This window comes from Arvicanthis niloticus, chromosome 1 (assembly GCF_011762505.2).
Source record: "Arvicanthis niloticus isolate mArvNil1 chromosome 1, mArvNil1.pat.X, whole genome shotgun sequence".
NCBI classification, from domain to species: Eukaryota; Metazoa; Chordata; class Mammalia; order Rodentia; family Muridae; genus Arvicanthis; species Arvicanthis niloticus.
This window is the reverse complement of record NC_047658.1, coordinates 27,654,965-27,668,925: the sequence shown is the minus strand read 5'-3', so window position 1 is coordinate 27,668,925 and position 13,961 is coordinate 27,654,965. Positions and strand designations below refer to the sequence as shown.

General features: G+C 39.4%; 1 protein-coding gene across 2 annotated transcripts in view; it reads right to left on the bottom strand.

The window, feature by feature from the left end:
• Tubgcp5 (tubulin gamma complex component 5) overlaps positions 1-13,961 on the bottom strand; it is a 35,481-nt gene that overhangs the window by 10,692 nt on the left and 10,828 nt on the right. For both annotated transcript variants that reach the window (XR_013110711.1, XM_034508038.2), the window contains exons 9-15: positions 13,738-13,831; positions 13,045-13,291; positions 11,198-11,400; positions 6,343-6,458; positions 5,271-5,539; positions 972-1,170; positions 192-380 (exon numbers count right to left, since the gene is read on the bottom strand). Coding sequence is in view for 1 of the 2 variants with exons in the window: in XM_034508038.2 (XP_034363929.1) it covers positions 192-380; positions 972-1,170; positions 5,271-5,539; positions 6,343-6,458; positions 11,198-11,400; positions 13,045-13,291; positions 13,738-13,831 (1,317 nt within the window). In the remaining variant the exon portion in view is untranslated. The remainder of the gene's footprint in view (positions 1-191; positions 381-971; positions 1,171-5,270; positions 5,540-6,342; positions 6,459-11,197; positions 11,401-13,044; positions 13,292-13,737; positions 13,832-13,961) is intronic.

The following is a 13,961-nucleotide window of genomic DNA, read 5'->3' as shown; positions in this document are numbered from 1 at the left end:
TATTTTCAGTACCCCAAACAAAGAGACATAAAACCAAAAAAGCATAAAAGAAGAAAAAAAAAAAAAACAAAAAAAGAAAACAAAACAAAAAAAAAAAAACAAAAAAGGAAAAGGAGAGAAAAAAAATCCATTGGTTTTTAACAGCTTATTACTTCCAGCACTAAATTGCCTTTTTCCTTTTTTTTTTTTACCTGAAATCTCTCTTTAAGGTTTGCATGAGATTTCCACAGCAATGTAGATACTGTTTATCAATGTGAGGATAGAGGCAAGACCTCAGTGTTAATTCAAACGTCTGACAGGTCACAGATTCTGATGATCTATCCACGCATATGTCACCGCCAGCAAACTTCTCATGAAAGTCGCTCTGCTCCAAATATAACCTTCAATATTAAAATGTGAGTGAGTCTTCATTTTTATGAGCTGTTGTTGACAGAATTCTAATAAACCAAAACCTGGAGTTCATTTTTAACTTTAGCTTCAGATTATCAATCATTACGGAAAGAAACCTTTTCCCTAGAACATCCTTTCTGGCTCACTGCTGCTATCAGGGTCAGTGTTGAAATTAGTACTTCATTAGTGCTATACACAGTGAATGGTAACTGGAGAGCATGAAATCACAGAGCGTTATTGGCTTATTCACTGGAGTTAAGTTCCTTAGAGCATTCTAAGTCCCGAACACATGTGATACAGAGGGAGGCAGTACAGAGTCTGTCTGGACCTTTCAGAAGAATATTCTAGTTGAGCAACAATTTTCCTAGGGTACAAGAGAGATGTCAGCTGAGTCACATCTGTATGCTTTCATAAACGAGGAAGCAAAACTATACACCTGACATAGGTGAACACAACATCTGTTAGAAAGAAAAAGAGCTTTGTTTTTAAGGAGGGAAAGATCTATCTGACAGAAACGACTATAAAGCATTCCATAGATATTGCTGGCTCAGTCACTGAAAATATGGTGTGTATGTTATCACCTTGCAAAGTTGATGGCCAGCAGTGGGTCATGAATATCATCTAGTTCAAGATGCCTTTCAGCAATGGACTGCATCTTTATTAGGTTCTCTTTGGTTGCTTGCTCTTCATTAAGAATGTGGGGAGCAGAATCTTCTCCATGTTGAAGACGTAACTGTATAGATTCCAGAAAGAGGGTATATAAGCTTTTTCTTTCTGCATCTGAAATACAAATATGTAGGATGAATTCTGTTCCCCAAACTAGTTTCAGTAAGTTTCACAGGCTGGAGAGAGAGAAGTAGAGAAGCATTTCCCCATCCTCTTGCAAAAGACCCAGGTTTGGTTGCCTGTGCCCACAATAGAAAGCTCACAACTGCCTGTACCTTCAGCTATAGAGGATCTCATGCCTTCTTCTGGTCTCCAGCACCACCCTTACATGTGGGATATACTCACACAGACATAACAGATTTTAAAACAGTTGATGGGGTTGGGGTGGAGAGGAAGAGATGACTAAGCAGCTAAGAAAGCACACTATCTCTGCAGAAGACACTAATTTGGCTTTTGGCACCCACTTCAAGTAGCCTAAAACTGCATGTAATTCCAGCTTTGAGAAATCAAATGCTGAGCTGGAGATGGTTCAGCAGTTAAGAGCATAGGCTATTCTTCCAGAGGTCCTGAGTTTGATTCCCAGAAACCACAGAGTGGCTCACAACCATCTGTAATGAGATGCCCACATTTGACATGCAAATGTACATGCAGATAGAGCACTCACATACATAAAATAAATAAATAAATTTTTAAGAAAAAAGGGAAAGAAATCCAATGTTTTCCAATGTCTTCTCTGGCATTCTCAGGCATACACATATACAGATGGCATACAAAATACAGACAGACAGACAGACAGACAGACAGACAGACAGACACACACACACACACACACACACATACCACATGTGTGTGTGGAAATAAAAATATTAAAAATGTTTAAGAATGAATTCCATCTTTATAGAGCTTGATAGTTTCCTATTATCTATGAAGACTTATCACTGTTTTTGTTTTACCTTTACAGTACATCAAAACCACTTTTTATTCTCAGTTAAATGGAACATTTCCAATTAACCATCATGCTATATAGGCTAGTTTTATTGTGAACAGAATAATTTTTGAAGCAGAGTACTTAAAGTTAAGTTACTACTATACTGTGTAAGATCACAGGAAGACAATTTCACTGGAAAAGACACTATCAACACTGGCCCATTACAGGTGGTTAAAAAAGAAATCTTCCTCAAGGCAAAAATATTAATGTAGATATGGTAGAATAAAATAATTAATAGAGTATTAAAGTCATTTAAAACTCAAACAAATAATGTAGACCCCATTCAAGTCTTTTCAGCTTATAAACCTTAAGTAATTTACTTAATTATATCCCCAATGAAGTTAAAAAGAAAAAAAAATCCTTAAAATATTTGAGGATTCTATGAACTGAATTACCAAGGTCAAACTTGCCAGGGTCCATTCAAAAGTGAAACAGTGTACCAGATTAAAAATGTCAGAGGCACATAATCCTGTCAGGTGCTAGCTCTATCTTAGACCAAAAAGAAAAGAGAAGAAAAGAAACTGCAGGACCATCGCCAATTCATTGTATCAACCACATATAGTGTGTGTTGGAGTTCAAGGACAAGGCCATAGAGAAATTTGGAAGGCTGGAGAGATGGCTCATTGTTAAGAGTATTTGTTCTACTTACAGCGGACCCAGGTTCAATTCTCAGAACCCTTATAGCAACTTAAAATTTCAGGAAATCCAACACCTATTTCTGACCTCTGTGGGCACCAGACATACATGGAGTACACAGACATATGTACATACATGCAAGCAAAACAGTCATGTACATAAACTAAAGAAGTAGAGGCCACTATCATCAGAAACAGTTCCTAAGCAAATGTCTTCCACCCTATTTGCTTTCCAAGCTCCCACGTTAAGCTGGATTTCTGTGTGGGCCTGTGCCATCCAGAGCTAGGTGGTCCAGTAACTGTCTCATAAAACCCTGAAGGACCAAACACTCTCACCACATTTCAGACCTGCTGGTGCTGCCCCATGACTTCCACCAACCCCCATGGGAAGACCTGGTGTCATAAGGACAGAAGAAATATCTTCTGGGAAAAATAAAAGCAAATGGAAATTATATTTAAAAGAATAAAAAAAAAATGGTAGATAATTTTTTTTTGTGTTTTTTTTTTGTGTTTTTTTTTTTTTTTTTTTAAGACAGGGTTTCTCTGTGTAGCCCTGGCTGTCCTGGAACTCACTCTGTAGACCAGGCTGGCCTCGAACTCAGAAATCCACCTGCCTCTGCCTCCCAAGTGCTGGGGTTAAAGGCGTGTGCCACCACTGCCCGGCGTCAGATAATAATTTTTAAAGAAGCAGCCCTAAGAAATTGAGAGTGACAAAAAAAATGCAAACAGAACTTGATATTAACTTTCTAAACACCACTGATAAATTTCCAAAGAAGATAAATTGGTTTTTCTATCAAGAACAGTACGATTTCATTCTATCATGATTATATAGATTGCTACCACTGCGGTTGATCACTCATTTGATGGCAAGACTCTATTGCTTAAGCCGTGACATACTTTGTAGGCATAGTGAAATCAATCTCAAACTGACAGAAAAATTTTCTCATCACTGGCTAGCTTTTATGGTAGTAGAAGGTGCTGGGGAAGAAAAACTATCAACAGTTCTTAATTAGCGCTGGACCCTGAACACTGCAAAGCCAATCTGTCAGGAAAGACGTGCACAGTGATGCAATAGTTGCAGAATTTGTGTGGTTAACCCACTGCTTTTGAACTGGATACATAGGAAGAAATTCATGATGGTAGTGAAAACTTGGTCAAAGGCCAACAGGTTATGCAGACAGTTATAAACCCTACTGGGGAACCTAGCATTTGTTTGCTAAATGGCCATGTTGTCAAATTGCCTTCTAAACCATTTTTTTTTACTAATATTTAATACTGTTTAGTAATACTTAGTAGTATTTAGTAATATGAGTAATATTCATTAATATTAAACCAATGTCTTAGTTACAGTTTCTATTGCCATGTTAAATACCATGACCAATAGCACCTTGGAGACAAAAGGGTTTATACAGTTGTACTCCATCATGAAGGGAACTCAAGGCAGGAGCTGAAGCAGAAGCCACGGAGGAACACTGCTGGTTTGTTCCCCATGGCTTCCTCAGTCTGCTTTTTTTTTAAACAAAACTCAGGGTTGGCACCACCTACAGTGGGTAATGCTCCCACATATCAATCAATCAATCAATCAATCAATCAATCATCATAACCCCATATTTGTCTATACACAGTCTTATGAATGAATATATGTTCTCAATATAGAGGCCCACTTCTCAAATGACTACAGCTAGTGTTAAGCTGACAAAACCCTGACCACACCAACCTTGGTCAAATAAGCTTCTTTTTCCACAGGTGGTGGTTAATGTAGAAACCCTTAACTACTCAATGTGATGAGCCAAAGTGACCAAGTGTTCAGGCACTGATGGGACACCTGTATCAATCTCACCTCCCTACCTGTATGGCTCAGAGAACATCCAGGAAGAGGGGGTGGAGAAAACATAAACTAAACATAAACACTAAAGGATACAGTGCTGTGAAATGATGCCTCATGAACAAGACATGGCCATCATATTTATCAAGTCCCAGCAGCAGTGGTCACCCGCACAAAACCAAGCCAGCTAAAAAGGAGGGAGAGGCTCCCCAGGCCACACTCCAAGTGGAGGAGCTATTATAGGTTAATGGCTACTGAGGAAGAGTAACTTTTCCTTGAGGGCACAGCCAGTGTTGGGTTGCCCATACCATGTACCCGGAAGTAGAGCTAACTGCACTCAGTGGGTTATAAAAACATAATGCTAAGAGGAAATCAAACTGGGAGGAGGTGTGTGTGCTGGGGAAGCTTGGGAAGAGATGGACAAGGGGAGATTCAGAGGTGAGCATCAAAATATATTGTATACATGTCTGAAATTTTAAAGGAAAAATATTATTTAAATAAACTCGGGTGATGTTTGGGTATGGTGGTGCATAACTTTAATCCCAGCACTCAGGAAGCAGAGCACAGGATCTCTAAGCTCAAGACCAGCCTGGTCTACACAGTGAGCTTTAGGACAGCCGTGGCCACCAAACCAAGCAAACAAACAAAAAGCAGTGCTAATTTCTACTGACCTAAATAACTGTGGCCACTTTGTATTTGAGGATGGCAACAGTGAACGGAAAAGTTAAACCAGGCCAGAAAGTTATGCACAGAAGAAACAGGCTACCTCTGGCTGCCGCCTGATACGCAGAGCCCTCTGCACAGTTGAGGTTCTTCAGCAGCTGCATCGACTTGCCAGCCATTATGATCTGCTTCAGGACAGGTTTGAGGAAGGACACCATGGTGTGCTGTCTGCTGGAGGGCCCCTGGTCACTGCCAGAGCTGGCGCTGGCACTGTCACTCACTTTGTCTTCATTCTCTGTCTTCTCAGATACACTATACAGTGTGTACGTTGCATACCAGAAGTCTCTGTGATTTACTGGAACATTTTTATTCCTAAAGAGATTAAGTGTTAATTTATGTTCCTTTAAAACAACAGTAGACTTTGTTTTAGTTTAGTCTAGTTGTTCAGACATTTTATACCGTAGCAGTATCACCTGCTAGTAAAATGATCTTCAATATGGAATAATTTTTATCTATCTGAATTCAGTTTAATGTACAAAAATAAGTACTCTCACTTTAATTGAAATATTTTCCTGAATTGGAATTAAACTGAATATGACTACTTTGGTTCCCTTTAGAAAAGTACAAAAAGTTTTCCATTACAGCTTATGAGTTTGTTCAGAAAAGTCAATTCACTAATGGGAAATTAGAAAAGTACAAAAAGTTTTCCATTACAGCTTATGAGTTTGTTCAGAAAAGTCAATTCACTAATGGGAAAGTGTTGTGAGTGGATTAACATTTTTCTTTATTTGCTTCATTAAATATTATATTAAGAAGAAAATATGTAGCTCTTTTAAAGAAATAAATGCCTCAAAGTCATATTCTATACTATTGTCATATCTTACTGATAACTTACAAAGGAAATAGTTTGTACGTTGTGATGTCATTTTGGTTCATCTCTTAGGAAGCATTTAAATTCCATTCAAAAATATAAATTGCTATGAAAAGATGTGAACTGCCATTAAACTCAAGGATATTTTTAACTGGTTGGGACTGACATCTCCTAGAAGCAGCAGGACATGCCTATGCTATCACCACCTTCTCAGTTCCATGTACAACTTACAAAGATCTCAGTTTGATGTGGTATCAAGTAAATGCCAACATCCAGCACCCCTGAACTCAATGCGAAGCCTCACCTCTGTATGATAAACTCCCTTGCACCATCCCACAGGTGTCCATGGACGATCCATTCATCTACAGTCTGGAGGTAGGGCCTCACTGTTTCCACCCAGAGAGAGAACAGGAGGGAGACCTAAGGATGAGACCTTGCTTGGTTAGTCTTCAGAGCTCCTCTCACTAGGCTAAGATCAAGTTTAAACATTTCAAAATGCCTTTAAAAAGTGACTGTATTCTTATACATTTTGAAATAAAGAAACTGAAATTCTCAAAATGTAAACTCCAAGATCTTTATTTGGAAATCCATCTAAGTATGAAATAAATATAACATTCATCATTCGTATGAGAGCCTTCTGCACTGATTTGTCTTTTGTTAGCTCAACACAAGCTAGAGTCATCTGGAAAATGGGAATCTCAGCTGAGAAAATTTGTGTATCAGACTGGCCTGCAGGCAAGTCTGTGGGCTATCTTCTGGATTAAAGATTGATGTGGAGGGCCCAGTCTATTAATGGTGGCAGTACCATCCTTAGGCAGGTGGCTCTGTTATATATAAAGAAGCTCAGCAAGCCATGAGGAGCAAACCAGTAAGCAGCATTCCTCCAAGCCTCCTGCCTCTGTTTTGCTCCTGCCTTGACTTTCTGCCCTGGATTCCCTGGATGATGTACTTACTGTATATAACATGGATGTATAAGCCAAACTCTTTTTCTCCAAGATGCCTTTTGTCATGGAGTTTATCAGAGCAAGAGAAAGCAATTTAACACAGAAATTGTACCAAAGAGTAGACTACTGGTGTGTGTGATCTGACTATGTTGTTTTGGGGAAGACTGTGTGGAAGGACTTTGTGTATGAAAAAACCCCTGAGTACTTCAGAGTTTAAGGAGATGTATAGAAGCTCGGCAGGGCAGGGCCGGGCGGTGGTGGCGCACGCCTTTAATCCCAGCACTTGGGAGGCAGAGACAGGTGGATTTCTGAGTTCGAGGCCAGCCTGGTCTACAGAGTGAGTTCCAGGACAGCCAGGACTACACAGAGAAATCCTGTCTCGAAAAAAACAAAAACAAACAAACAAAAAACAAAAAACAAACAACAAAAAAAAGAAGCTCGGCAGGGAAGAATGCTAAGAGAAATGCAGATGCTGGAGACCTGGCTTGTGAAGATTTAGCAGGAAGTTTGAGATTCCTTCAAGACTCTATTGGGGACATTCACATAATAGATGTAAATTAAGAATCTCTGGTTCCTGGTCAGCTGGGACTGAAGAATCAACTGTGTTTAATAGGAGATCAGCATCACTGAGTCAAAATCTTCAGGGAGTATTTCCTCAGTGTAAGAACACAGAAGCTGTGGTCTAGAGGGAGCCAAGGCTGCATCTCATGTGGGCAGATGACCTTGTGGCACAAGCCATGTAGAAAAGGCTATGGCAAGCAAGAGAGTGTTCTGGAGATGACCCACCATTTGCATGGCTGCAATGGGTGAGCTCTGAAAGGCATGGACTCCAGATACTTTGTTCCAGAATTGATTCTTGCTGCTGATACACCTTTTCTGCCACTATTACATAGCCTAATGATTCCTGGGCATCAGCCCATCTTACTGAGCAAATTTCCTGTAGATCAATATGAAGATATATTTCATATAATAATGCTGTACAGATCTATTAATGACTTTGTAGATTCCTGATTTGATTCAAATAACTTTAGGAAGAAAGTTGAAAGAGATGGTTTTGTTTTGCCAGAAAGAATAAAGAACAGAAAGTGCCTCCTTCTCATAAGATAGTAAGCAAAGGCTGCACAGTGAGGAGTACAATGAGCTGTCATGAACTGCACTAAGAAGACAAACAGGCTTGGGACAAATATGTGATCAAGAAAATATTCATTCTAGGCCAGGTTCAAGGATGAGGCTACACGTGTGTACTATGATAAAGCAAGGCCACGTGAAACTGTTGTTTCGAACTTATAATGAGCTTATAGAATGAAACACTGCTTTGAACTTATCAATATCCTTCTGTAACTCCCTTTTGTTGAACATTTTATCTATGAGGTAATTTTGTCTAAGAAGCTATAAAAATGCTGAGAAAAAAAGTGTGTCTACTGGGGCTCTGCTATATGTATGTATGTAAATATGTATGTTTGTGTGTATACATGTGCACTTGTGAAATTGATGAAACAGGATGAAACAAGTGGTTGGGTCCAGCCAAGAGAAAGAGAGAGAGAGAGAGAGAGAGAGAGAGAGAGAGAGAGAGAGAGAGAGAGAGAGAGAGAGAGAGAGAGAGAGAGAGAGCAAACACGTGTATGTATACATGACTTTCTACCCTTTTCTTTCTCATGGGCCACTTAAGAGTTAAGAGTGGGCAAGAAGCCTGGCCCCAGATACTTAAACTTTTGCTAGGGTTAGCACTATTAGTGCTGATCCTGGAAGTCCCCTGGGGTATTTAGGGGAGGGCTGAGGGAGGGGGTGGCGTACAGGGGGCGCAGGAGCCAGCTACTGTTAGCACCAACCCCAGTTGCAGATGCCACATCTCGCTGCCTTCCTCAGTATACCTGGATATAGGGCTGGCTTTTGACAAACTTGGTCATGTATAAGGGTCTCTCATGTACTGGTTTTGAAGGCATGAAGATTTCAGAGAGTAGCTGAGGCTTGCACCACAGAAGCAAGGAGAGGCCCCTGGTGATAGTACAGCCTCAGTTGCAGTGGAGACCCCAGAATTTGACAGGGTCCTGGAGAGAGGCAGAGGCCTGACACTTTTTGGCAGAACCAGAGTCCCTGAAGAGAGGCCAGAAGGCCACTGGTAAAAGTGCAACAATGCTGTACAAACTCCAGCATTGGAGACTCAAGAACAGTGGGACAACTGCTAAGCACAGTAACAGCTGTGAGGGGAAGCTCACCTGCACCTATAAGATGTGTGCTTTAAATGCCAAAACCCAAGGGGCGGAGATGCCTAAGCTCTTTGGAACCCAGAAAACTGTGACTAAATCACAGATGCAGGTCACTGATCTACAGTGTTTATTTTATACTATTAAGAGTTTGATTTTGCTTTGTTCCTATTATGCTGGTAGCCTGGTTCCTCCCTCTTAGAGTAAGATGTAACTTATTGTTGAGCATACAGAAGGACACAATAGTTAGATTTAGGTTTCAAAGACACTTTCTGTTTTAAAGAGACTGAACTTTTGAAGTTATACTATTTTATGCTGTAATGACAAAATCTTAGGGATAAACAAGAAAGCAAAGGTTTAATACTGACATATCTGTGTGTCAAACGGATAAGGGGTCAACTTGCGCTGGTTAGCTTTTTGTCAACTTGATACAATTAGGGTCATCTAGGAAGAGGGGACCTCAGCTAAGAAGACGCCTCCATCAGATTGCCTGTAGGTAAGCTTGTGGGGCATTGTCTTGATTAATGATTGATGTGTTACCCCAGGTGCCCCAGGTCTTAGGTTGTTTAATAAAGTAAACTGAGCAAGCCATGAAGAATAAGCCAGTAAGCAGTATTCCTCCATGCTTCCTGTTTCAGTTCCTGCTCTTAGGTTCCTGCCTTAAATTCCTACCTTGGCTTCCCTCAATGATGTACTTGTAAGTTTAAGTATTTAAATTTAAGCCAAACAATCCCCTTTCTCTGCTAGTTGCTTTTGGTCAAGGTGTTTATCAGCAACAGAAAACAAACTAAGATATCACTTTGAATGAAGATCAGATTTTGAATCTGAGACAGCCAGGGCAGAGACATATGTCTACACTGTCCTCACAGTATCATGAGCAAGATGTTTACCATGGCCGGCCAGTGGTGGCACGCACGCCTTTAATCCCAGCACTTGAGAGGCAGAGGCAGGCGGATTTCTGAGTTCGAGGCCAGCCTAGTCTACAGAGTGAGTTCCAGGACAGCCAGGGCTACACAGAGAAACCCTGTCTCAAAAAACAAAAAACAAAAACAAAAACAAACAAAAAAGTTTATCATGAATGAGAAAATGGGGCTGGTGAGATGGCTTAGTGGAGAAATACTGCTGTCAAGCCTGATAACCTGAGTTTGATCCTTGGAATGTACATGGTACAAGAGAAAGTTCTTCAAGTCCTCTGACCTCCACAGGAATGCTGTGGCACATGTGTTGCCAACCATACTCCCAGATAAATAAAAAAGAATGAGAGAATTACTTTATTCTCCTCTGGTTACTAATAGGAAAAATACTGCATAAATGAAAAAAGAGTCAAATTCAACATTAAAATGGAAAGAAGACAAGAGTCCCAACAACCATTGGAACAAACCATTAACTTACCAACCAGTCTCTAGTAGTTAAATTTGTACTTATAAAAATTATGGGAAAAGTATGTATCACAAAATTTATCACCCTAGTCTCTTATTTTTGATGGGGTCTTCCCATGTAGTTCAGTATCACCTCAAACTCACAGCCCTCTTGCCTTGGCCTCCTGACTACACATGCTCACAACCATCTTAGTCATTTAATATGTAAATTCAGTGGTAATAAATACATGTATACTGAGAATTTCCCACCCCCAGCTCCTAGAAGTCTGTTACACACTGTGACTACTTTAGACACTCCATGTCATAGACTTGTGACCTCTTTCCTGTTTAGAAAGGGTCTCACTATGTAGCCCTTGATGGGCTGTAACTTTCTTATAGTGACCAGGCTGGCCTTCACCTCAATAGACCCGCTTACTACTACTTTCTGAGTGCGGGGATCAAAGGTGTGTGCCACCATTCCTGGCTGTGTTTTGGTAATTAAAACTAGTAAGATAGCCAAAAATTTGGAAGCTGTGAAAGTTTGAACAACTGTCTGGCATACCATAACTTGAACATCATTTAACAAGAAATTACAACAGGTTATCCTCTATCCTTTCATCATGCACTTTAGTTTATCCAGAAGTCCAACATACAGTTTGTTCAGAGGCTTCTCCAACATTGTCATATTCAAGAATGGCCTTGTACAGGGTGTTAAGCAGGTGAGATGCCCGGACGACATTGCGAGTGTCAGGTGGAACTTCCGCCACTCCAGTACTAAACACTTTGTCCAGGACCTTTAGCTGTGCCAATCGAGGTGACAACTTGTTCACCACTATTGCAAGTGTTACTGTTGTATCTGTTAAGTATAAACAAATCAAACTGAATAGCAAGGAAAGACATCTGTAACCAACATATAATACTGATAATGTTATTTCTTTGACATATGGAAAGCATAGCCAGACAGAGGGTGGTACGTTTTTAAGTATTGTTTTTTAAAGATTTATTTATTATTATGTATACAGCATTCTGACTGTATGCATGACTGTAGACCAGAAGAGGGCACCAGATCTCATAAAGTTGTGAGCCACCATGTAGTTGCTGGGAATTGAACTCTCAGGAGCTCTGGAAGAGCAGCCAGTGCTCTTAAACTCAGAGCCATCTCTCCAGACCACCATAATATTATATTTTAATACCATTATCTTTAATATAAAATCTTCCTTAAAGTAGGAACTTCCATAAGCCAGGGAGAGAAAGATAATTCAGAACAAAATAATGTACCTGGGAACTGACAAATACCAGAAAAGACAAGTGGTCTTTAATGTACTAGAAGGGCACTAAACATCACTTAAAGAGCATAACTAAAATGACACATGGCAAAGCTACAAAGAGGTGGCTCAACAAGTTCTCAAATGGCAGTGACATAGCTCCTTATCCTGAACAGAGAGTAGTTGCACAGTTCTATACCTGTGGTAAACTGGTACACTGCGAAGATGCTATGCCTCCCCACACTGCTGGTCCAGCTAAGGCGCTGCAGTGACATGGCAGTTGCCTAGCTGGACTCTATGTTATAATTATGGAAACAAGCAAACATGGGCACTCTTTGTGCTACTCTGGCCTTAGTTTTAAAAAAAAAAAAAAAAAAGCAAAATAGAAAATTAAAGGTGGAAAAACAAAAAAAAAAAAAAACCACACACTAGTTGACCATTTTACACCTATTATATTGGTAAAGAACAAAAGTCTAGTAATATATAACAAGGCCTTGCTGGCAAGAGCATAAACTTATCTATATTTTATTGTACAGAAAGATCTAGCAAAAGTCACGTTATCATATAAGCTCTTTGACGTGTAAGTTCCACTCTGCAATGGCTAAGGGGTCATCACTGCAGGTGCTGGTAACAGTAAAGTGGAAACAGTCAAATGTCCACCATTGAGAACTGGGGTATGGTACGAACAAAACAGGTTTTTTTGAAAAAGAAATGAGGAAGTTCTCATATGCATACATAGTACTCTCTCAAATCATGTACACAAGCTGCCTATCATGGGAGAGGAACTGGAACAAGAAAAAATGATCACCGTGAGCTGTTTGCTACTTTTTGGAATTTTAGAGACAAATGGCTTAAAAATAGAAATTTAAGGTAGCTTCAAAAATATTTAACATTTTATTACATTTACTTGTGTGTGTGTGTGCGTGCCTAAGAGTGCATGCTTGGTGGGAGGAGATGTGTGTGCCACAGTGCACACGTGGAGGTAGAGGATAACTTGAAGAGGTTTTCTCCTCTATCATGGAGGTCCCACAGATTAAACTCAGGCTGTAAGGCTTGGTGGCAAGTGCCTTTATCTGCTGTGCTATCTCTCCAGCCCTAAAATCACTTTAAAATGAATATATTCATGAGAATTACTTACTTGCCATATAATTTTTAAACATTTTATCAATAACCGAATAACTTTAATAATATTCAAAATGAGTTAGGTAGCTTATGAATTAAAAAAGATGACCTACCACTACTTATGACACACTTCTCAATCTCTGTAAGCTCCTCCTTGAAGTTAATGAAGTATTTGTAGAGGGCCCACATGAAGGCCTGGTAGGTTCTAAAGGGAGCGTCAGGTGGTTTCTTGGGTATGGGGTCATTTCCTGGTGATGGACTTTCAGAGCTGTGCCCCATGACTTCATCAATGAATTCCTGGAGCCGAAATACAACCTGGCCATATGCTGCTATTTGTTCCAGCACAGATCGTAAACAGCTCTACAACAGAAGTCAAGTATAAGTACTTAAAGCTGGCCTTCCACAAATGTTCAAATTTGTAAAAGAAACTGTGTGATACATGACAAAGTAACACAATGAGTTCATATTTAAAAGAAACAGTGAACAATCAATTTGTACATACTACAGAATTACAGCTTATACTTTTAAAAAACATATAAAGTACAGAAAAAAAAAATCATTACAGTATCCAGGTTTCTCAATACAGAATATAAAAAAGAAAATTAAATAAAAATTAAATGTCACAAAATTTTAAGAACAGGTTAAGCCCTGAAATGATGCACAACTTAATTTGGCTTTTTAAGACTTTTTACTCTATTCCATAAACTTGATCATGGAAATGCTCAAAAGGCGTATTACCAACATTTCAAATACTTCTGTTTAATTTTACACTTATTTTTTAAGCGACAATGAACACAGATACTTACATGTGTCAAATGAGTTACGATAATATTGTTTCTCACAGTTACTTTTCCATCAATCACCTGGAATATAAACAGCTTTTTTACCCCTGAAAGTAACCTGAAATGAAATAAAAAAAGATCAAGATCAATATGCTTGAAATTTACTAAAATAATCACTAAAGTATAGCTGAGAAATTTATTTTGAAAATTCAGAATTGGGGGACAAAATAGGTCAACTGCACAAAAAT